Source organism: Diaporthe amygdali (assembly GCF_026229845.1).
Source record: "Diaporthe amygdali strain CAA958 chromosome Unknown NODE_3_length_2959817_cov_65_330692, whole genome shotgun sequence".
NCBI classification, from domain to species: domain Eukaryota; kingdom Fungi; phylum Ascomycota; class Sordariomycetes; order Diaporthales; family Diaporthaceae; genus Diaporthe; species Diaporthe amygdali.
The window spans coordinates 265321-286810 of record NW_026517023.1 but is presented as its reverse complement, the minus strand read 5'-3'; the positions used below and the strand labels follow the sequence as shown (position 1 = coordinate 286810).

The following is a 21490-nucleotide window of genomic DNA, read 5'->3' as shown; positions in this document are numbered from 1 at the left end:
TCGACAAAATGAGAAAATTGAAACTCGGATACGCTACGACTCAATATTCTCGTCTAAATTGCGAACTACATGTTTGAAAGGTGGCTCGGAGGAACATGACCAGTAGCCCTGTGCGTGATGTGCCAAGCCACACTGATATTTGGGCTTTTGTCCTCGTGAGCCCGCAAGGCTCTGTCTTTAAGGAAAACGAATGTCTCATGTGACTGGTTTTGGCAGTGTACAAACTGCAATAGAACCGTTTGAAGACAGGTAATTTTCGTATGTTTTGCAAAGCCATAGCGACTCGACTAACGTGAGGGTGGTAGGGCTGTTTCATGTGTGCCAGCTGGGCACTCTGTGACCCTGCAGTTCTTATCTCAGGGCTTATCTTAACAGTCCAGTGGATGGCGTGTCGGAACATTTCCATTGAGGGCCTAATCCCAATCCTAATTCGACCCCATCAATATCCGTCAGCAGCATTCCCTGCTGATTCCCTGCTGGCGTGCCTGAATTCCCTGGATGCCCAGGTTCTTCCCCACGCTGTGGACGGGCGCTAAGAAAAAATGGATTTGCCCCAGAAAACACCCAGGCACTGAGATGACCATGTCCAATGCCCAATTTCTCCATTCATGTCCCGTCCGTCTTTGGGCCAGCGACCTTGATGGAGCGCTTGCGTGAGCGAGGCTGGTCTAGTGGCCACTTCAAGCCATTCAGCCAGTTCATTCATAAGCCATAACTTATGGACGTTTTCGACAGGTTTGCCGTGTTAAAAGCCTCCTTTCCCCTCTCGTCTCGCCTCTGTTTCCTTGCTACTTTTCCTGTTTCCCTCAATCATGTGATTCCATCACTCCACGTGTCATCAGATCAGACTGAGAGGGCTCTCGACCTTTGTCTGGTTTCGTCACTCCATTCTATTCACCTACTGTCATTGTCTACTACTACTACTGACTGGCACTGTCAGTCTGTTTATTACTCAACTGTTTCTGTTTCTGTCTCCGTCGCTGTCTGTCAGCTCACTTTGACCCCCCGGCTAAGCTAAGCTCAGCTCACCTTTTTGGGCCCGCCCACCCTCGACCTTCCCTCGACTTTCCCCCCGAACCTCGACTTCCTTTCTTCCATCCCTCCTTTCTTTTTCTTTCTCCCCTTCCCCTTCACTTCTTTTCTCTTTACCCACTATGAACTCTTTTGTTTCTTCATTTCACCACGTCCTTACCTCCTACGTCGCTCCCTGGACCAGCTCATTTCTGCCAGCAAGCCTGTCGCATCTCTACGCGCCACCACCACCCTCGCCGACGTCGACGGCCTCTCCCTCAACAACAGAGTCGACAATGTCGCGCGACGTGGTGGAGAATGGCGCCCCCACCACACCCTCCCAGGCGCGTCCTCACCTGCAGTCGCAGTCGGGGTCGCAGCCGGAGTCTCAGTCGCAGTCACACCCACAGTCGCAGGCCGACCGACTCGCGCTGCTGCCCGACAAGCTGCTGCTGCTCATCTTCGACATGCTGGCCCACGAGAACAGGCACGCCATCTGCAACGTCTCGATCCTGAACCGCAAGTACCATGCACTGGCCGACCGCATCCTCTACCGCAGCATCCTCTTCGAGTCGCCCGAGCACCACCTCATCTTCAGCGAGTCGCTCGACCGCCGCCCGCGCCGTGGCTCCATGATCGAGAACATCAAGCTCGAGTACCCCAGCTCCGAGCTGTCGCACCTCATCCTCGACAGCGCCCTCGACAAGCAGTCCTCCACCAGCTCAAACACCTTCCGCAAGGGTGTCGACGGCCTCTCGCGCGCCCTCGCCTCCATGTCCAACCTCGAGACCCTCGACATCGCCGTCCCCGTCAAGCTGCTGCACGGCATCGGTGCCCTCTTCAACGGGCCCTTCGACCTCGCTGGCCTCAAGACCTGCTCCCTCTTCTACCAGTGCCCAGACAACGGCTACTGGGACCTGCGCGAGAACATCCACATCTTCACCCACCCAACCCTCGAGACCCTCGTAATCCGCCGCGCCAGGCTGGACGAGAGGGGCTTCGACTTCATGGAGCGCCCACACAGCACCGCCCTCAAGTCGCTGCACCTCATCGAGTGCGACATCAACGACGACTCGCTCGCGGACATCATGGAGTTCCCAGAGGGCCTGCGCGAGTTCTACCTCTACCACACGGCCGACCCGGCCCCGGAGCTGGAGGAGAGCTCCGACGAGATCAGCGAGCACGTCATGGCGCTGCGCGACCAGGCCGAGACCATCGAGTCCATCACCATCGACCACCCCACCCTGGCCGGCCGCAAGGTCCTGCGCCTGCGCGACTTCCAGGCCGTCAAGTACCTGCGCCTCAACCGCGACACGCAGCTCTTCGGCAAGACGGGCCGCAAGCCCCGCCTGCACTCCGCCGGCCTGCCGCCGCGCCTCGAGGTCCTCGAGTTCACCGAGCCGCTCGGCGCTGACGAGACCGTCACCGAGTTGTTCGCCATGATGCTTCAGAACATCGAGTTTATGGCCCGCGAGCTGCGGGCGCTGATCGTCGTCGAGGGGCCGGGCGGCGTGCCGGAGCAGATCCTGGAGGCTTGCAAGGGGAAGAAATTCGAGCTGGACATCAGGCAGCCGGAGGGCGGGGATGGGGAGGCGAATGCCAGACGGCCGCCGCCGCCGCTGGAGGCACCGCCAAAGACGGCAAAAGACACGGCTAGATCGAGACACAGAAGGACGACGCAGGACACAGCACGCGAGCCGCTCGCGAACAAGGAGAGGGTGCGATGGAACGCCCTCAGCGAGGAGGCGTGGTCGAAGCGCGGGGACACGGAGAGGAAGCCGTTCGACCCGGCGTGATGATCGGATGGGGTACTCTAGAGAATAGATGTGGGGACGAAAAGACAATAAAGGAAAGAAAAATACAGGAATACAATACATCAGAGCTAGACAGGATAGAAAACAGACAAGAACAGATATTACTTACGATAATAAACCACATTGATACCCAGGCACGCAGATGCCGACGGAACAAATGATCCAGTGCCTACCTTTCCATAGTACCTAGCTGTATGCCCCGGTGTTGGGTGGGCCCTGAGCGGATAGGTATGGGTCCTCGCTCATCTCTCTGTATATCGTCACAGCGCTTCTCACTGGCTCAGTCGTTTGCGCGATATGAGAAATCGTATTTCTCCACGAACAGCCCGTTTAGCTCATCGGTAGAGCGCATCACTAGTACCATTTAGCGATGATGAGGTGACTGGTTCGATTCCAGTAATGGGCAGCACGTAATTGTTTTTGCTCTTTGTTGGTTTTGGAGTCAGATTTCTTTTTTTTTTTTTTTTTTGCTTTAGTAACTTAGATATAGTTTAATCTCTTAAAAAACGAGTCTCCAATCAATATAAAAACTGTTATCACAGCCCATAAAGTAGGTCTCGAACTTTGGTAATCGAGGCAACAGAATGCAACAGGCTGGTGTACTCACTCGCCTTTGCAGTCCACCAGGCCGTCGTTGGGAACTTTGGCCTCAGTCTTCAGGAGGAGTTGATTGTGTTGGTATGTAAGCGACGAGCCACGATCTCGCTAAGCTGATCCGGCAACTTTGAATCGAAGGGGGCGGGTATCTACTCCGGACCGTTGAAACAGATACAGTATAGATAGACTCCAAATCTCTGGGAATCGAGGACAGAGTGTGGAATTAGGTGGGCAAAAGATATGGCATTCGTCTGGATGATTTGAAGAATTATGGTTCATCACCAGATTATGACGAGACTGTGATCAAGCCTCAGAAAGTCATTAACGAGGTGCTTCTCATCGAACCAAAGAGCGTTGACTTGCAGTGCATGCACTGACTCCAGTGCAAGAGCAACTTACAAGGTGTAATCTAGTCAATGGTCAGGGATGGTACTTGTTCTTTTTTTTCTATAGTCTTTCCGCGGTTTAGAGTGTTGAGCCACCCTCTCTTGAGACAATCGTGCAAACACACCCCATAATGGTATTATTTGAACGCTGTCTTCCGTACCCAGTGTTCACACTGGGTCTACCAAATTCTTTTGTACGCCATCATGCCCCGCTCTAAACGCTTGGGGCCCCATGCTGAACGACTTCAATCGAGAGATTGGGCGCAGCTATGCGAGATGGCCGGACTAGTATGATAGAGCTCTTTTCACATATTCAATCTGTAAGGCCACTGGCAACATACCTCAATCAGTATATCATTTGAAACTATAGCTTTACTCGGGAAGATCATTTCAATTAGTGAACTAGTAAAGTTTATATATCTTCTGAAACATTAAACATCATAGTTTGAGCAACTATAGAAAGCGTCGTCGAGTCTGGCGCCTCTGGAACGTCACTCGGAACAGCAACAATCCGAGGTCCATTGACTGGTCTCGGGCAAAACCCCTGGATGCAGGTGTTCTGCTAGTCTTGTCAGGGCAGCAATAGCAGACTGCCGTTTAATCTATAGTACGTAGTAGATCGCTGCAGGTAAGAGCAATACCACTGTAAAGCTTACCTCAGCACTAAACATGAGAATCTCGGTTTACACACAACTCAATCTAGAAAGTCCGAGAATTATGAGAACCATAACTATCACCCGCTCTCCCTTAGTACATGTCTCAAATTTCGACGCACAGCAGCCTGAAATATCCCTTGTTGTGCACATCCATCCTTGACTTCGAGTTTTGGGGCCTCTCTTAGTCGTTCAAAAGAGATCGACATTGTGGGAGGATAAGAATTGCCACCTTGGGTGTCCTCTTGGGGTAGATTCTGCGGGCGAGCCCCCAAAATTGGAAGAAGTCGTCCGTTGAGGGTTGCTCTGCGCCCCTTGTGTAACATCATCCGTCATCTCGAGTCTTTGATATAAGCAGACGAGAAGTCCTGGATCCCCTCCTTGGACTTGGACCACAAACCCATTCAACTTCCATCTTCACCGTCACGGCCAGCAACCATGTCGGCCTTAGACAACCAGTCTGGTCTCGCGGCCAAGGAGCCGCAATCGAGTCATTTTGAAGATGAGAGAAAGATCACTTCCGACGCCCACTTTCAAGAAGACAATGTCACCAAAGTGACACACGCCGACGGCGCCGTCGACTATATCGATATAAAGGCCGTTGGCGGCGATTATGCCATGATGCAGCGAGGATACTTCCGCAGCCCACAGTTTCTCGGCACCCTGACGGTAAGAAAAAACTTAATAAAGATTTGGATCTCAGCTAATGGGAAGCCAGGCTCAATGTCTCGCGAGCATTTGCGCTTATGTGAGCTGGGTGCTGCCCTCAAACACACTGTCAGTCACACGATGCTTGCTTCTGGCCGTCAAATAGACTTACTTCATTTCAGGAGCCTCATAAATGCAGAACTTGGCCCCTCCCCTAACATCACCTGGGTAGCCACCATGTTTTTGATCGGCTGCTCGATCGGCTTCCTCCTCGTCGGTCGGCTCTCTGACCTCTATGGCCGCAAGTGGATGGTTCTCGGAACCTCGGTCCTCGGACTGGTTGGCTGTGTCATTGGCTCATGTGCCCAGAACGTCGAGACGCTCATCGTGGCAAACCTCTGCAACGGCATTGCATCTGCCGGCCAGTTGTCGTTTAATGTTGTCATGGGAGAGCTCGTGCCCAACAAGTGGAGGGGCCCAGTCAATTCCATCATCCTCCTTTCTTCTCTTCCCTTTGCCGTCTTTGGGCCCGTCATTGCTCGGTCCCTATTCAACAACACGGTCTCGAAGTGGCGATGGAGTTACTACATGGGAGATATTCTGGGTGTCATCACCTTAGTGCTGTACTGGTTCTTTTACAGCCCCCCGTCTTACGACCAGCTCCACGTCCATGGGAAAACAAGATGGCAAATGACCAAAGACTTGGACTTTGTTGGAATATTGCTGTATGTTGCCGGCTGTGTGCTTTTTCTGGTTGGCCTTTCGTGGGGAGGGTCCATGTATCCGTGGGTGAGCGCGGAAGTTCTCTGCACCCTGCTCATCGGCGTCGCAACTTTGGCCGCGTTTGCTGTCTACGGTGAGTCTTTCGAGAGCCTGAAGTCCCCCACAAATCAAGCTGACTCGGCACAGAGGGATTCTTCTGCAAAGTACAACCCCTGATGCCCCCGAGAATGTTCAGAAACGTCGGGTTCGTGGCCATCGTCGCTGTCGCAACCATCGGGGCCATGGTCTACTTCTCGCTCACCGTCCTCTGGCCGACCATCATCGGCACCCTCTACACGACCGACGTAATGCAAATTGGCTGGCAGAGTTCTGTGGTTGGTGGTGGCGTACTCCTCGGCCAGACGATCGCGGGTTTCAGCATCTCATACGTGCCCAAAGTAAAGCTGCAGTGCATCGTCGCGTCAGCACTGACCCTCGCCTTCTCGACGTCCCTGACGATCATCTCTCCGGATCGGTGGGCTGCAACCATAGCCCTGGGAATACTGCTTCTCATCTGTGAGTTCCAGAATCGCCACCTATCACCAGGTCTCCTTTTCCTTTTGACCTCCCCGCTGACATGTCTCAGCCGTCGGCTTCATCGAGAATATCTCCCTCCCCGGCGTCACGCTCGTTTGGGAGGCACAAGACATTGGCCTCGCAACAGGAGTCCTGGGCTCCATACGCAGTCTCGGCGGCGCCGTCGCGACGGCCCTGTACAGCTCTGTCCTGGCGAACGAGCTGGACAAGAACCTGCCCAAGTACGTCGTGCCGGCTGCCACGGACGCCGGTCTTCCAGAGTCTTCGATGGGATCCCTCTTCGCCGCCATCACCGCCGGCGATCTCTCCGAGGTCCCAGGCATCAAGCCTGAGATCATTGCTGCAGTGGGCAGCGCGCTCAAGACGGCGTACACGAACTCGTTCAGGATTGTGTTTTACACGACCATCCCGTTTTCTGTCATTTTGCTGCTGAGCGCGTTCCTGGTGCCGGATATGGAAATGTTCCTCAGCCACAATGTCGCGAAGAAGCTTCAGGACACAAGCTTAGAGACAGTCTCTGAAGAGAAGAGGGAGACGACGCAGCAGGTGTGACCTCTACTGAGAGCAATCTGATATTTTCGTTGAAAGTTAGTGCATGATCAGCTTGGTGAGACACCTTGCAATGATGGGTTTGGTAAATAGCTCCCATTGCACGAGTGGTATGGTAAAGCGATTATAACAGAGACATTACCTGAACAGAACCGATCGATAGCAACTAGATCGTTGGAATTTCCTATATAAAATCTACCAAGTAAGGATGATGAGGCCACCGGTTCAATATCAGTAACGGGCACCACGGGATTCCTTTTGCTCTTTGTTTTATTTTTATTTTTTGTTTCTCAAACTCTCTTTCACTTTGATGACTTCAGCATAGTCTACCTCTATAGTTGCCCCTCCTGTGCAGCTGCCCCTGTTTCTGGAATAGTTGTAAGGTCTGAATTTGACCGCCTTTAAGTGAACTCCCTGACGCAGGAAACTCGTATTAGACAGCCCAAGGCTATATCGAATCAGCTCTCGTGTATTTCGTCTCTGTACACAGCAGCCACATCTTTGGAAGCTTTCGAACCTGTGTCCGCGTCCTCTTCTGTCCGTTGTGGGTTTGATCGGAATCCTCGCTTTCCATATCATTGCTGTCAGTTTCTTCTCTAAGCCATTCATGGCCCCGAATGTCTCTTTCAGCCACAGGATACCCGTCAGTCCCACGCAGCCAGTTGAAGTTGTTCAAGGTCGTGTTTTCGGACGCGGATTCCTCTTCGAGATCAAAGGCATTGTAAGACACAGGTATTGTGTCGTCAATGACCCTCTGTACAGAGCGTAATCTGGGTATGTTGTGACTTGGTCGATGAGAGACCGAATTGTTTTTGTCGCGGCAGCTCCAAGTCCAGCTGTCGTAGAACAAGCAGTGTGATCCACAGCCAATGTGTTCTTCAACCTCAAGGTTGACATCTCTCAATTCTGTGGTCCCGAAAAGAGACCATGCTGACAAGGGCGGATTTGTGTGCCATTTTGTCTGAGTCAGAAAGAGGAGTTTGCACTCATCTGCACGTGCAACTCGTCCATTTTGGACACCCAGGACTGGCTGTTGGATGAAAGATTGCAGCGTCTGAGTCCAAGCAGCAGAGTGCAGTTCAGGCTCGGAGATCCGCTGGCGGAAAAGATTCAGCACCCCCTCTTGCAAACCAGCTATACCAGCGCCTAGCCATAGGAATCCCATGCGGCCAAGTCCCCGCATCAGGAGCGACGTGCGTGCTTGTATCTCATGAGTTGAGTCGATGACTGCGAAGATACCCTGCAGGTAGTAACTGCAGACATTGCCGGGGACGTCTGGATTCAAAAAACAGCTACTCAAAACAGCTTCAATTCCATCGCAATTGCAACTCAGCATGAGCAGCTTGTCAAGCTGCTCTTGCTTGAAAGTAAACAGGGTCGGGTTGGGATCCAACGATAGTCGTTCTGGGGAAGATTGAGGGACTGGGAGCCGAACGCTCCGCCTGCTACCTCTGACCAGAGGTAACACCAGTGCAACTGACAACGCAGCCTTACATTGGTTTTGTATGCTGTGATACTTGCAGTATTCCATTAAGTATTGCACGGCTTCATTGGACGATGGTGCGGAGAGACTTTGCTCCCCTGCGACGCCCTCATCTGACCCCTCAACGCCCTCAACACGTAGATCCAAATCCTCTGGTATCGAGCTCAATGTACTCCAAGGCGAAATAGATGTCTTGCCGCTTTTCGAAATTGTTGCAGACCACGAGCGACCTGGAGCGATGACTGCCTTCCACCACTGAAGTGCGCTTACACTCTTCGTGCCAATAGCCACGGTGCACACTTTATTGAGCTCTGGATCTTTGATTTTGCTTTGACTTCTCTCTTCTGTTTCAGTGTAGCAGATGCCTGCTCCCGGCATGACCTCTGACCAACGCGCAGATAGGATATAAGCCCAAGCCAAGACTAAGACCGCAAGATGGCCGCCGTCGTTGCCAAACCACTTGGGAAAGGCACATGCACTGCTTTCAAACCTAACGATTGTAGGCTTTTGCACTGATATCCTCAGTCGAAATTCTTTGGTGAAGTCCGGGATGTCCTGAGAACTGCATCCCGAGCGCCATTTTGAGCGACCGGCAGCGTAGAGTGTCTCACCCCAGAGCTCAAGGTCGAGGCCTAACGGAAAATGAGGGTGCATGGGCAGGAGACCGGGGTCATCCAGACCGAGAAAATCAATTGACGAGCCAACATCTTCATTCTTTCGGCGTAGTGACATCCATTCGCGGAAACCTTGCTCGTAACGTGCCTTGCGAGCAGTCGGGGTCCCTCGCACGACATCCATTATGTGGGAGTCGCCAACAAGTACCGTCGGGCTAGCCAGTGGTTCCAATGCCTGTCATGTAATGCGCCACAAGCTAGGGGCACTGGCTGGTTGAGAACAAGCGATAATTGGGCCGGTTTGAACTTCCTGTTAGGAAGCTTAAGGGTTGGCAGTCGAGCCGCTAGCACCGACGAGCGGCCAATCCCAAGGCACCTCGTGAGGTTGCTGTTCAATCGTGCCTAGAAGTCCTCGAACCCACTCACCACCACACGCACTACACACACATCAGAGATCTCATAACATCAAACCAGTAACACCACTCTGGAGTCGTGTGGCACTCGGCGCCAAACCAGGATTCCTCCCATACGACGACGTTGCAGACACGAAAGGACTGGGCCTTCACGAGTTTTTCCATTGCAATCCTCACACTACACATTGTGTTCTAATAGTATTGGCCATGGAGAATCACCAGGCGGTTAATCATCCGCCAGCTCCACCGGCCTCCTTGACTGACGACCAAGATGTCCTTGCCAACATAGATGGCCGCATGCACGGCCCCATGAGCGGATTTATCAAAAAATACTTTGGCAACTTTCAATATGTCCACCAAGATGCTTTCTTGGAAATTAAGGCAGCCGGAAGACTTAGTGGCCGCTGTGCCGTTCCATCAGCTGCCCCATCACCCGACAATTTCTTGCAATGGTTTTCCGACTACATGTCGCGGGAGCTCGACGGCGCTCGAGGCTCGTGGCATGTATCTAGCGGCGATGCAGCACCCGAGCACGAGATTGACGGCGACGGTGCACGTCTCCTCTTGACCATGCCTACTTCGCCGGCCTTCAGCGCACAGACAAGATGGGAAAATGTTCAGGTTATTGGCCAGTTTTACCACCGTGGTTGCGTTTGTTATCAGGATGGACTATTGCGTCTCTGTCGGTCTGCACACCACGTCTTCGCCAGTCAGCCTACACGGCTCTTCTTACACGGCTTCTACATACACGGTTCACTGATCGAACTTTGGGTCTTTGATCGGTCTGGCTCATACTGTAGCGACCTATTCGATATTCACAAAGATTTCATCCAGTTTCTCTCTATTTTCCTCAGCTATCAGCGGATGACGGACCAGGATCTGGGAAAGACTAACATCATTGAGACGGATAACGGCGGCAAGTACATCATCCTTGATAGTATGGAGATGCCTTCTTTGGGAAAGATTTATCTCGAAAGCCAGCCAATTGCGTCTCGTGGAGGTCTTGTTGGCACCGGGACAACTTGCTACCGGGCTAGACTTCCTGATTCGGATCAATGGAATTACGTCTTGAAATTCAAATGGCGTTGGGCCAGGGAGCGCCCGGAGGACGAGCTTCTCAAACTAGCCAAGAAGAAATGCGTCTGGGGTGCCCTCTCCCTTGAGTATTACAAAGAAATTGAAAGTACGGCAAATCTGCGCCGAGGTCTCCGGTGGGGGACACACAGGAAATTCGCCAGGCTGCACTCTCCCAAGAAAAATGGAAATATCGAAGGGCAACGACAGGAAGTTACTTGCAATAGGGACGGACTTGTCGAACATACAGAAGAAACCGACAACTTCTTTCAAAATCGTGTCCTTGCCTGCATCGTTACTTCCCCTGTCGGCAGACCTCTGCACACTTTTCAGTCTGTCTTGGAGTTGATTCAAGTGTTTCGTGATGCTATCAAGTGTCACCGATCACTCTATTATGACGCCAGGATTCTCCACCAAGATGTATCCCCAGGAAACATGATCATTCTGGATGGCCAAGATGATGGAAAGCCTCGAGGGATTCTGATAGATCTCGATTCCGCAATGGAGCTCGCCGAAGGAGTAGGAACTGAGCTTGATATTACCGGCACCAGACCCTTCATGGCAATTGGCGTTCTAAAGAGTGAACCTCACACTTATCGTCACGACCTAGAGTCCTTCCTTTACGTCTTTCTCTGGACAATCATAACGAACCACACGGAGAACCCCCCAGAGACGAGCAAGCTCCGACAATGGAGTAATGGCGACTGGGACGAATTGGCAGTACGCAAGTCACTCGACATGAGTCAAGATGGCTTTCAGACTATTTTGGGGGAGTTCCCTCCCGGATTACACTCCCTCAAGCCGCTCGCCGAAAACATACGTCAAGTTCTATTTCCCCTACGGGCTGGGGCAATTTGGACAGGTACCGATGGCTCGCCGGAAGCCGTAGACAAGCTCTACGATGGAATTATCTGCGCGTTCGAAGAGGCCATTATTTCTGAGGCCGTAAAATACATGTAACAGAATGCGCAGGTTTGTTCAGTACGATCTTCAAGTGCCTGTAGGACCGGGTGGGAAAAAAGGGAAGCTCAGACCACGATGTAGCCGCTCATCCTTCGGTGCGGGTTACAACGTGATATGATTCACAACGGGCTGGATTATGCCTGTGAATTTTAGAAATGTTCAAAGGTTCCATCGAAGCCAATTTGTAGACTTCCATATCGATGGCGTGCAAATCATTACTGTGCAAGGTGTAGTTTTATCAACAATCTAGGGGTCGATCTACTAGAAGCTCATACTGGGACTGCAGACATGATTTGCTGATGAGACGACGTGGCCAAGCGTTGGCACCTGTAAAGTTGGTTCTGTCATCCATAGAATGAGAAGAACATAGGGGCCGACAAATGCATGTTGGTTCTAATCTTCATGCCGTTGGTCTTACTCACATGGATCATTTCCGAATTGAAAGCCCCTGTTTGCGAACGTAACCAACGCACAGGGCTGTAAGTGGGAGGCGTAGCCCTTCAGCTTTGGTCTAAGATTGGCTCACCAAACGTATCGCCCCATAGTCGCATGGGCCCAACAACAGCATGCCAAGTTCGATCCAATAAACCTAGAGCCTTGCTCTTACGTTGAAGTCACAAATCTTCTCAGTATACCGGGTACATGGGGAAAAACCATGTGTGACTTGAAAGGCGTTGGGGCCATGAATGTAGATGTACACTGTGCCATGGACTGTACCAATTAAATTTCGGAAAGGCAGACTAAATAATCGGAAGATCATCGGTGTGCGCCATTATCGTGACGTTGCCAAGTATGCCTGCATTGAATGCAGCAATAGATGTTGGCTTCCGGGCTTACATTGCAGTCGACATTGACATGTCTTTTTCTGCGCACGAAGACATCGAATCCTTCTTTCCTCCCTCAACCTTCCAACTTGTGTTAGAGGACTCCACGGCCAGGACAAGTTCGACTTGTTGCTCATTAATTATTCCATGCTTGTTGAAAACTTAGATCCAAGTTCCGCAAAATCCATTGACCAGATGCTATGGCTTCCGAGGCTGCCACCAATGCATGCGAGCTGCTGAAGAAAGTGTTCCCTGAGCGGGTCACAACCCAGGAAACGCAGGAAGCGTTCCAGGCCGAGCGAGATAGACCATGGTATGGCCTTCTTCTTCTTTTCTTGAGCTCTGTCAGCCAGATCATGGCTGTATTCTGACAATCCGAAGGTCTCAGACTTGCTGGATTCCGTCGGCTGCTTACGTCGTACTGAACGACACCCACGAGGTCGTCACGGCGCTTGCGATCATCAAGAAGACTGGTTGCAAATTTTCCATCCGTACTAGTGGGCACAACCCCAATGTGGGCTTCAGCAGTGTCGACGGAAGCGGCGTTGTTCTTGACTTGCGAGGACTGAATGAGAAGACGCTGGGCAGTGATGGTGTCTTGCACGCTGCAGGTGGATGTATTTGGGGTGATGTCTATTCTTTTCTTGAGGAGCACGGGAGATCTCCTATCGGAGGTCGTGAGAGACAAGTTGGGCTGGGAGGCTTCCTGACTGGTGGTAAGTGGAAACATATCGGTGTGACATATTGTGTGATTGTTAGAGGGGTGCCATTGCTGACGATGTCCAGGGGGGTATCCTGCATTCTCTAGCCTTCACGGCATTGGTCCAGATGGCGTTAAAGGATGTGAAGTGAGAATTTTCATCCCAATCTGTGCGTTGAGACTGTGTTGTTAACGGCTAAAAGATCGTTTTAGCAGACGGATCCATTGTGGAGGCCAACGCCAACACCAACTCTGACCTCTGGCGCGCCCTCAAAGGCGGCACCTCAAACTTCGGTTGGTTGCAGGAGGATTTCACCAAGGCACAAGCTAATTGTAAATCCTGCAGGCATCGTGACTCGCTTTGATGTCAATACTCACCCACTCATCAAAGCCAAGTTCACTATCAAGCTCTACGACCCGTCAGACTACATCAATATCAACGCAGCCACAGTCAAAATCCAAGAGGCGATGGAAAATGACCCAAAACTGAACGTCTTCACTAACTACAACAAGCAATTCGTGGCTGTCATCATGATCTATGCTGACTCTCCTCCCGAGATGCCTCCCGTTTTTGAAGTATTCGAGAGGCTATCTAGCCACTTGAACACGGCCGTGCCTCCAACTGACGGCACTGTTTTGACTCTTGTCCAGACCTTGTCCGAAATGGGACATGTTCCGCAGTCGCTCAGGTGAGTCTTCTTGGTTTCTGACTCCGAGACACTCGATTCTAGCTCATGGCCCGTTGTTGACATTGTTGTGAAGCCGCAAAATCGGCACAGTAACTACCAAAGTCTCTGCGGGACTCTACGATGAAGTGAACAGGATCTGGCAGAGTGTAGTCAAAAAGGTTCCAGAGGGAGGAGCACTTCACTACACAATTCAGCCCCTGGCATCAGCCGCTGTCAAGGCCGGTGAGCTGTCAGGGGGTAATTTAATGGGCCTTGAGAAGGTACCGCAATGCTGTATGAATTTTAAATTCTCGATAATTAGGTGCCATTATACTGATATTCGTCAAGGGTGGGTGTTCACTGCAGAGTGGCCCCAAGATCTTCCGGGTGGGTCAGCTATTAGGGAGGCACACAACGAGCTTATTCAGGCAGTGAAGAAGACTGCCAAGGACAAGGATCTTCTCTTGGATTTTATGTGCCCAAGCTTTGCGGGCGCGGAGCAGAATGTTCTGCAAGGCTTTGGCGAGGAGAATGTTCAGAAGCTCAAGGAGGTCAGTCGCAAGTACGATCCACATGAGGTGTTCCAGAAGTTGCAGAATAATGGGTTCTTGCTGCGGAACATCTGATTTAGTACGATGCGATGAGCGGATCAGTGGCCAGGTGGGTCTGCGCATTACTTCGATTCAACACGAATTTGATGGTTCTCTTTACATAGAACGGCTACGTGCACCTTACCACTGAATTACGACATGACCGCTGCGTACAGACACGCTTTAGTTCCTACTCAGCGTGATCAACTAGATCTACTGAATCATCGCCGCGGCCTGGCAATGTGCCAAATTCCAAAGTACTCAACTTCAATTTCCATAGACAAGCGACGCGGCCTAGTAAAATCAGATGGTCAGAGCGCTCTAAAATGACGGCCAGCCATCTTACCTGGGTAGATTGCGGATTCCCGGAAAATCTAAGAGGTGGTATACGCCACAGCGGCTGACGGCCAGATAAGCAAGAGGAAATGTCTGTCTGCGGGAAGGGAGGTCCAGCAACGGTCGTCTAATACTGAAAGGTTTTCCAAAGTTGCTCGATTTCATCTAAAAAAGAAGCATCCGACGGACAATGTTCGTGTGTAGATGGTTTCTGACCTCCAAGAGCAATACAAGATTTGCATTACAGCTTGCAAAATATTTACAGAACATACGACGGCCTACTGAGCATCTTGGAAGGAACACGCAGCAATACCATCGAAACCTTTACAGGGAACGACAAGAAATTTGTCGAACGGATCCACCGTCTTCGGCAGGGACACCATCCAACACTGTGTGAATTCTTCATACGTTAGTGTCTGCTGGGCCTCACCACTTCGACTCCGAGCCAGGTAAGCAGCCTCCGAGTGCCACGACGCCGGCGCTGCCGAAACGGGCAGCTTAGAGAGCGTGGGAATCTCGACGCAGAAGCCTTGTGTCGCCAGCGAGTACATGCCGTAGAACATATAGACAATCATGACGGTACGGCGGATGCTCTCAGCTACGATCCAGTCGTGCCAGCAGTCGCCATCCACATCCGACGCACGTTGGCCATCGTCGCCCAGCTCGGCCCGCGACCGCCTCAAGAGTTGCAGCGCCCACGTCGTCAGCAGGTCTCGCTGCTGCTCGACGATCACGCGCTGCTCCAGACCGCCTCCAAACAAGCGCATCATCTGGAACAACGTGAAGGCCTGCAGCCGCGCCAGTTCTTCGATAAGGGACATTCTACTACCAATGCTGCTGCTTGCATTAGCTCCCATGTAGCCGTGGCCTGAACTCGCGTCTTTATCCAGCGGCGGAGGGGGACTGAGCAGCTCCAACACCTCGGCGTCCAGGGCGCGGAACAGAAACTGGCGGTTGTTCTCATTGAGCATGCAGAAGGCCGCCGAGGTGCCCAGCGCCGCCCGGACCGCCCGCGGCATCGCGTCACGGTAGAGGTGCTTGTGCATGAAGAGATTCTCGCCGCGTGTGGCAAGGTCGCGCGGGCAGCGTTTGAGCTCGTCGATTACCCACCTCCAGCTGTCGGTGCTGCCGTCCACGCGCTGCACCTCGCCGAGGCCGCCCAGGAAGTTGGGTATGTTCAACTTTGGCAGTCTTGATGGCGCGCACCACGATGCTGAGGATGGCGTGGAGGAGGACGGTAGTGTGGTGGGATTACGTTGCAGACTGGTAGAGCTGCTGCGTGGTGTGCCTGACGCGGCGTCGCCGACTGACCATGGCTGGACAGGAAAGGAATCGGATTGATCGTCCCCATAGTCAAAGAGGAAAATATCCCCAGGAGCCAAAAAGCCTCCAGCGGTGTCCCCGGTGGTTTCCGTCAGAGCTGCTGTGGCGACGTTGATGTTGGTATCTGCGGATATGGAGTCATCGGGTAGACTGGACGTGGCGGATGAAATCGGCGCATAAGCATAGTGGCAGCTTTTCTTGGTACGCTGACAAGTCCCGCATGCGGGATAGTTACGATCGCATTTTCGACGACCCTTGAAGCAGGCGTCACAGGACTTTCGCCGTAAAGACATGGGAACAATGATAGTGATGCAGTTGTATGAAGTGGGTGTCGCTGGTCATTCTAAAGAAGACCCACATATGCGACGGGAAGAGTAAGCAAATCGACCCCAGTACGCCTGCATTGAATGAGGGACTGCCTGATTGCGCTACAGTACGGATCTTACGGCTGCGACCGGGAATGGTTCGGTGCAGTTATGGCGATCGATGACAATTCGGCTGCTGACCAATCTATCACACGCGTCAGTCCCAAGATGGTCCGGGATTGGTTGGGGTCGGGGATTCAGGATTCACTATTATCATTACCGTCAAGTGTCAGCAATACCGCTTTCAATAGCTGAACGAAACGAGCAAGTATTTTTATAAAGACCGCGTCACTGATGCAACCGTCACTATCAAGCAAATCTACTTCTTTATGAAGAATATTGGTAACTGAAGATGATATCATGAGATTTCATCTATCTCAAATGCTCGTGTTGTACACCCCCTCAGGAAGGCTGCGCATTTCAGAAGCCCCAGTAACCCTTGACCAAGAAAGCCCCATATCCAGCAATGGCACTCAAAAGCCCGACACTGCCGATAAACCCAATAGGCCTGCCGGCGCCGACTCCCTGCTGCAGGATACCAAAATCGGCATGCAGCACGCGCAGCGCGAGAAAGCTGCCGAGGAACCAACTCAGGACCTTACGGTTGCCGCCATTGACCTCGACCAATGTAGCAAGTATGAAAGCCATTGGGACGTACTCGACGAAGTTTGCGTGTGCACGAGTGAGGAGATATAGCTTGTCGTTCTGGTAAGCACGCCAGTCCGAGCTAGCAGTCGATGAATTGTCGCCAAGGTAGTGCTCTTTCTGAAGGCGCTCGCGGACTGTTCGAATGCTGAGCAACGCAAAGTACGCGGTAAATGGCAGTGCGAAGGCCCCAGTAACAGCTGTGCAATGAGAAGATCGGATTAGTGACTCGACATGAAGAGGACTGGTGGTGTGGAATGTAACACCCACGGAGCAGCTTCGGCATCGTGGTCAGCCCAATTGTTTGAGAGCTCATGGTTGCGGTAGGTATGCAGTGCAATTGCGGAAATTTCTACGCACTTCGTTCTACGCTCGTTAGATATATGACAATCAATCGCTCGACCAATAGCTTTGACATCGAGCTAAAGAAAATGCTTGACGCGACTATCCACGGGATTGACAATCTTCCGCGAGCTAGCGCCAGATTCTATAACGCCCTTGACATCATCTGTACAAGCTACCACCATATCCGGCTGTGTGGAGCGACAGAGCTCAAACTGTCTCTCCAACAGGGCTGATAGATCCAAAGTGGTTGTTCAACACATAGAACCACCGGTGCAGTCAATAGAGAGACGGATCATCTCCACTTTTGCTTCCCAAATTCAAGTGTAATGCACACCATACGCGGAGCATCACAACAATCGCACCAAGTCGCAGGGGAAAAGCCCACAAAATGCTGATGCATTAATGAGTGAACTCATGTCAGACTTACCTGCGTGGTAGAATTAATTGTATTCTGAGACGAAGTCAAATGAATTGCCCCTTAGCCAACTCCTGATTATGCCATGCAGTCTTAGGAATCATAGAACAGAATTAATACCTGACACATGCAAGTCTTGACCTTCGTAAGTGCAGTCCTATTTTGATTGCATGTAAGCAATACCCATCAAGGTTCTTGCTCCTGGACTGAATCGCATAGGACACTGAGACTCACGAAGAAGGCAAGACTTTCGGAAGCATTGGTACAGTCCTTGGCCGAGATAAGTTGGCATACGCCGCGCGTTCTGTGGGATCGAAGCTTGTGCTATAAGTGGAAAGCAATGTCACGGGAATTTACTCTGCCCATGGGCAGACGGGCTTGCTTTTCGACCCCCAATATGCAAGCCGCATTCCCGTGCAATTATGTTTTTACGCTTATGTATTTACACGAGTCTTTGGATCAACATCGTCTCTGGAAAACCTCCGGAATCATTCGTCGCGCAAATTCCCAGTCATGGAACCGCGCACGCACACGGTGTCTAGATTGAATGGCGAGCTTGACCATTCCCTATGTCTTAATGCTCAACTAACTCATGATAAACACTATTCCATAATGCGGGATTGATGAAAATATTTAAACGTGCGATTATCGGATAATAACTTTAATTGGCTCCGCAAAGCATTAGATACACCAGTATGATCAATTCCGATTCTGATCGCCGCCAACGCTTCTCTTGATCATGTCCTTTCTCACGATGATGCTCGATCCCGGAGCATCTGTCGGAACCAGTCCAGTCGCCTGTCTTGAGCTCGAATCTTAATGGAACTGCTGTCACCTGAGCCGTCCATTTTGCTCGACAGAGCACGTAGGTGTGTTGCGTGTCCTCGCTGGGAGACGCGCCCATGCTTCGAGCACTCGGCCCGTCCGCCCCCTGAGCCTAGAGCCGGATGAAGCAGCCGGTTGGCAACCCTCGAGGAGACATATACCTAACTCTAACATGCAAATACCTCGACATGACCATGAGCACCAACCGCTGGCGGAAAAAACGTACAGGCTGTGCAAACGGAAGCAAGCAAGTCCATTGACTCTCTCTGCAGCCTGGGAGGCCACGCGGGGGATCGACCTGAACGAACTGCAACAGCCTACAAGTCCGTAGAATAGCCGTTTCTGTTACGAAAATGTTGGTGTGCTTACCTCCTCCACAGCCTGACAGCGTGTGTGGGTTGGAGCCTCGTATTGGTTTGGATGCTGGTGGGGCCCTTATTCCGTCCGCGTTAATACCGGCCAGACATTCGGCCTCGGAATCCACCGAGGGACAAAAAGAGAAGGTGCTGATTGTTTACGAGATAAGCAGTGGATTTTATTTCCATGGAGTAAAGCCAGAGAGCAGGGGTGCGCGGGAGTCACACGGCATTTCAATCCAAAACAAGCTTAAAGTAGCTCACTCAACAAGCTTTCAACAAGCTTTTTTAGTGGGTTGCATCTGCCAGTCAATCCTACTCAACGGTTACATCCGAGCGATCCAGACTGCCAGGGGAAATTCTTCGGAAGAACACCTGAATGTTGAACACCTTCAAATGGCTTTGTAGCGCCTAGGCAGAAACTGATGATCGAGACATCGCGAAGAACGATCTGGTCAACTGACTTTTATTGAAATCCACGTTGATCAAGGCAAAGCTACTTGAGTGACTTCATCCTTTGAGCCTGAATGCATCGAACGCCCCACATATGTCAGATGCGGAGTGGATTAGAGCAACCGCATTATAGGCGTCGGGCTAATTCAGTCTGGAAACGATGGTACAGAGGTAATAGGGGCAATCCCTGCAAGCCAACTGGAGAAATTAAGCTTGTTCTAGAAATCAGTGATGCCAAGCCTGTTCAGGAAGCTCCCTCTACGGTTGTGGGACTGGAGTCTTCCTCATTAACATTCGAGGATCTCCGTCTATGCCGGGCTTATGGCGGATTCAGTGCGCTGTCACGATGGGTATCGGCATCTGTTCCTGAACTGGTACAGATGTTCGCTGTCTAGTCTCTTTTTGGAAGCTAGGTAAACACTACTTTCTTTCCGACTCCCCACTGTTGTCCAAACATACAGCGCTGTGGAGCGACATGTTAGTATTCGCCGAGGCAAAAGCTTCCCTCGTTGTCCCTGCTCGTGAGTTGTCCAGACTCTTTGCTATATCCATATAGATTGTCAAATTGTAACCTGCCTATCACGGTCTTTCGTCCATCATTGCCTCTTTCTACAAATCACACCTACGATTAAGAGAATAGTCTGGGACGCGGGACATGACCGAGACTTCATGTCAATATACGAAATGTAGGAGATCTGGTGCCAAGACGATTTCTATAAGAACTGCAGGCGGCTCCCCTCTCGCCAAGATGTTGACAGCTTCAGATCATCAGCCCTAAGATCCAAGTCGCCCTCTTGTCAAAGTCCCTGACCTTCTGCCTTGTCCCCTTCGTTGCCGCTTGCAGCCAAACTCCAGTCAACATGAAGCACTCAGCCGTCATCGCTGCCCTCGCTGGCATTGCCGCCGCTGCCAGGCGTCCCACCCGGGATGTCGTCCACCCTCAGCACGTCTCTGCCCCCAACATGAGGAACACTACCTACCCTGAGTACTCCACCAACTGGTCCGGCTCCGTCCAGATTGGCAAGGGCTTCAACAAGGTCCAGGGCACCATCGTCGCCCCAAGGGCCACCGGTGGCAGCTCTGCCGCTGCTTCCGCTTGGGTTGGCATCGATGGCGACACTTGCAGCTCCGCCATCCTGCAGACCGGCATTTCCTTCTACGGAGACGGCTCCTACGACGCCTGGTACGAGTGGATCCCTGACTACTCGCACTCCTTCTCCAACTTCGCCATCAGCGAGGGAGACTCGATCTACATGGAGGTCGACGCTTCCTCCAAGACCGCGGGCGTCGCCACCCTCGAGAACTTGACCACCGGCCAGAAGGTCACCCACTCCTTCAGCAGCCCTCCATCCACCCTCTGCGAGACCAACGCCGAGTGGATCGTCGAGGACTTCGAGTCTGGTGGCAGCCTCATCCCCTTCGCCAACTTCGGCTCGGTCACCTTCACCGATGCCTCTGCCTCCGGCTCAGCTGGCACCGTCACCCCTAATGGCGGCACCATCATCGACATCCAGGATTCTAACGGCAACGTCCTCACCAACTGCGCCACCTCTGGCAGCGACCTAACCTGCACCTACACTGGTTAACTTTAATCGTTAGCTCGTACTACTCGAACGCCGGCAGGCTTGCTGGTTTGTCTTGGTAGGGAAGGAAGTTGGCAGTTGGACAAGGGCTATACAAGAGGAGCAGCACTCGTGTATATATGACTATGTGAAGGGCAGAAACGGGCTGGGGCTAGGGCCCGCATGCTAAATGCCTGTACTTGGATAATGCTCAACGCATGATAGTAAACTTTCATAATACAACGAACAATACTTTTCCATGTCAATCTTGTTGAAAGAGGTCCCCTGACTGTCTGAGTGTAGCCATGGACGTAATTAATCTCGTTGTCTACATCCACCAGGATATATGTCGTGCGACTCAATAGCGACGCGTTAGTACCCACAATTTGTGGTTCTATGTTTGACGCTATGAACTGGGCTCGTTTGAAGCGTTGAATGGTACCATATGAAGCCTTGCATAGCGAACTGACTGTATGTAATAATGAAATAATGTGGTTGTCTGTGACAACTATTGTCGTTGCGGCTTAGTAGAGGAACTCAAGGAACACAGATAGTCTATGACTGGGCTCGTTGGCCGTT

General features: G+C 51.8%; 8 protein-coding genes across 8 annotated transcripts; 5 read left to right on the top strand and 3 right to left on the bottom strand.

The window, feature by feature from the left end:
* Nucleotides 1-1154: 1154 nt before the first annotated feature.
* On the top strand, nt 1155-2807 carry J7T55_002475 (F-box domain-containing protein; the record flags this gene model as incomplete). Its single annotated transcript, XM_053137552.1, has 1 exon — nt 1155-2807. The coding sequence occupies one exon, from the start codon at nt 1155-1157 to the stop codon at nt 2805-2807; it is 1653 nt and encodes a 550-aa protein (XP_052998345.1).
* A 2092-nt stretch (nt 2808-4899) lies between these two features.
* J7T55_002474 (trichothecene efflux pump) lies at nt 4900-6960 on the top strand (the record flags this gene model as incomplete). The annotated part of the gene is made up of 5 exons (XM_053137551.1): nt 4900-5130; nt 5180-5238; nt 5292-5965; nt 6019-6387; nt 6458-6960. 5 exons carry the CDS (start codon nt 4900-4902, stop codon nt 6958-6960), a joined length of 1836 nt encoding a protein of 611 aa, XP_052998344.1.
* Nucleotides 6961-7405: 445 nt separating this feature from the next.
* J7T55_002473 (uncharacterized protein) lies at nt 7406-9238 on the bottom strand (the record flags this gene model as incomplete). Its single annotated transcript, XM_053137550.1, has 1 exon — nt 7406-9238. One exon carries the CDS (start codon nt 9236-9238, stop codon nt 7406-7408), a length of 1833 nt encoding a protein of 610 aa, XP_052998343.1.
* A 436-nt stretch (nt 9239-9674) lies between these two features.
* J7T55_002472 (uncharacterized protein) lies at nt 9675-11501 on the top strand (the record flags this gene model as incomplete). Its single annotated transcript, XM_053137548.1, has 1 exon — nt 9675-11501. One exon carries the CDS (start codon nt 9675-9677, stop codon nt 11499-11501), a length of 1827 nt encoding a protein of 608 aa, XP_052998342.1.
* Nucleotides 11502-12528: 1027 nt separating this feature from the next.
* On the top strand, nt 12529-14322 carry J7T55_002471 (uncharacterized protein; the record flags this gene model as incomplete). The annotated part of the gene is made up of 6 exons (XM_053137547.1): nt 12529-12641; nt 12710-13044; nt 13245-13322; nt 13375-13717; nt 13791-13939; nt 14063-14322. The coding sequence occupies 6 exons, from the start codon at nt 12529-12531 to the stop codon at nt 14320-14322; spliced, it is 1278 nt and encodes a 425-aa protein (XP_052998341.1).
* Nucleotides 14323-14900: 578 nt separating this feature from the next.
* On the bottom strand, nt 14901-16238 carry J7T55_002470 (c6 zinc finger domain-containing protein; the record flags this gene model as incomplete). The annotated part of the gene is made up of 1 exon (XM_053137546.1): nt 14901-16238. The coding sequence occupies one exon, from the start codon at nt 16236-16238 to the stop codon at nt 14901-14903; it is 1338 nt and encodes a 445-aa protein (XP_052998340.1).
* Nucleotides 16239-16730: 492 nt separating this feature from the next.
* On the bottom strand, nt 16731-17271 carry J7T55_002469 (uncharacterized protein; the record flags this gene model as incomplete). The annotated part of the gene is made up of 2 exons (XM_053137545.1): nt 16731-17155; nt 17226-17271. 2 exons carry the CDS (start codon nt 17269-17271, stop codon nt 16731-16733), a joined length of 471 nt encoding a protein of 156 aa, XP_052998339.1.
* Nucleotides 17272-20209: 2938 nt separating this feature from the next.
* J7T55_002468 (uncharacterized protein) lies at nt 20210-20935 on the top strand (the record flags this gene model as incomplete). The annotated part of the gene is made up of 1 exon (XM_053137544.1): nt 20210-20935. The coding sequence occupies one exon, from the start codon at nt 20210-20212 to the stop codon at nt 20933-20935; it is 726 nt and encodes a 241-aa protein (XP_052998338.1).
* Between the last annotated feature and the right edge of the window lie 555 nt (nt 20936-21490).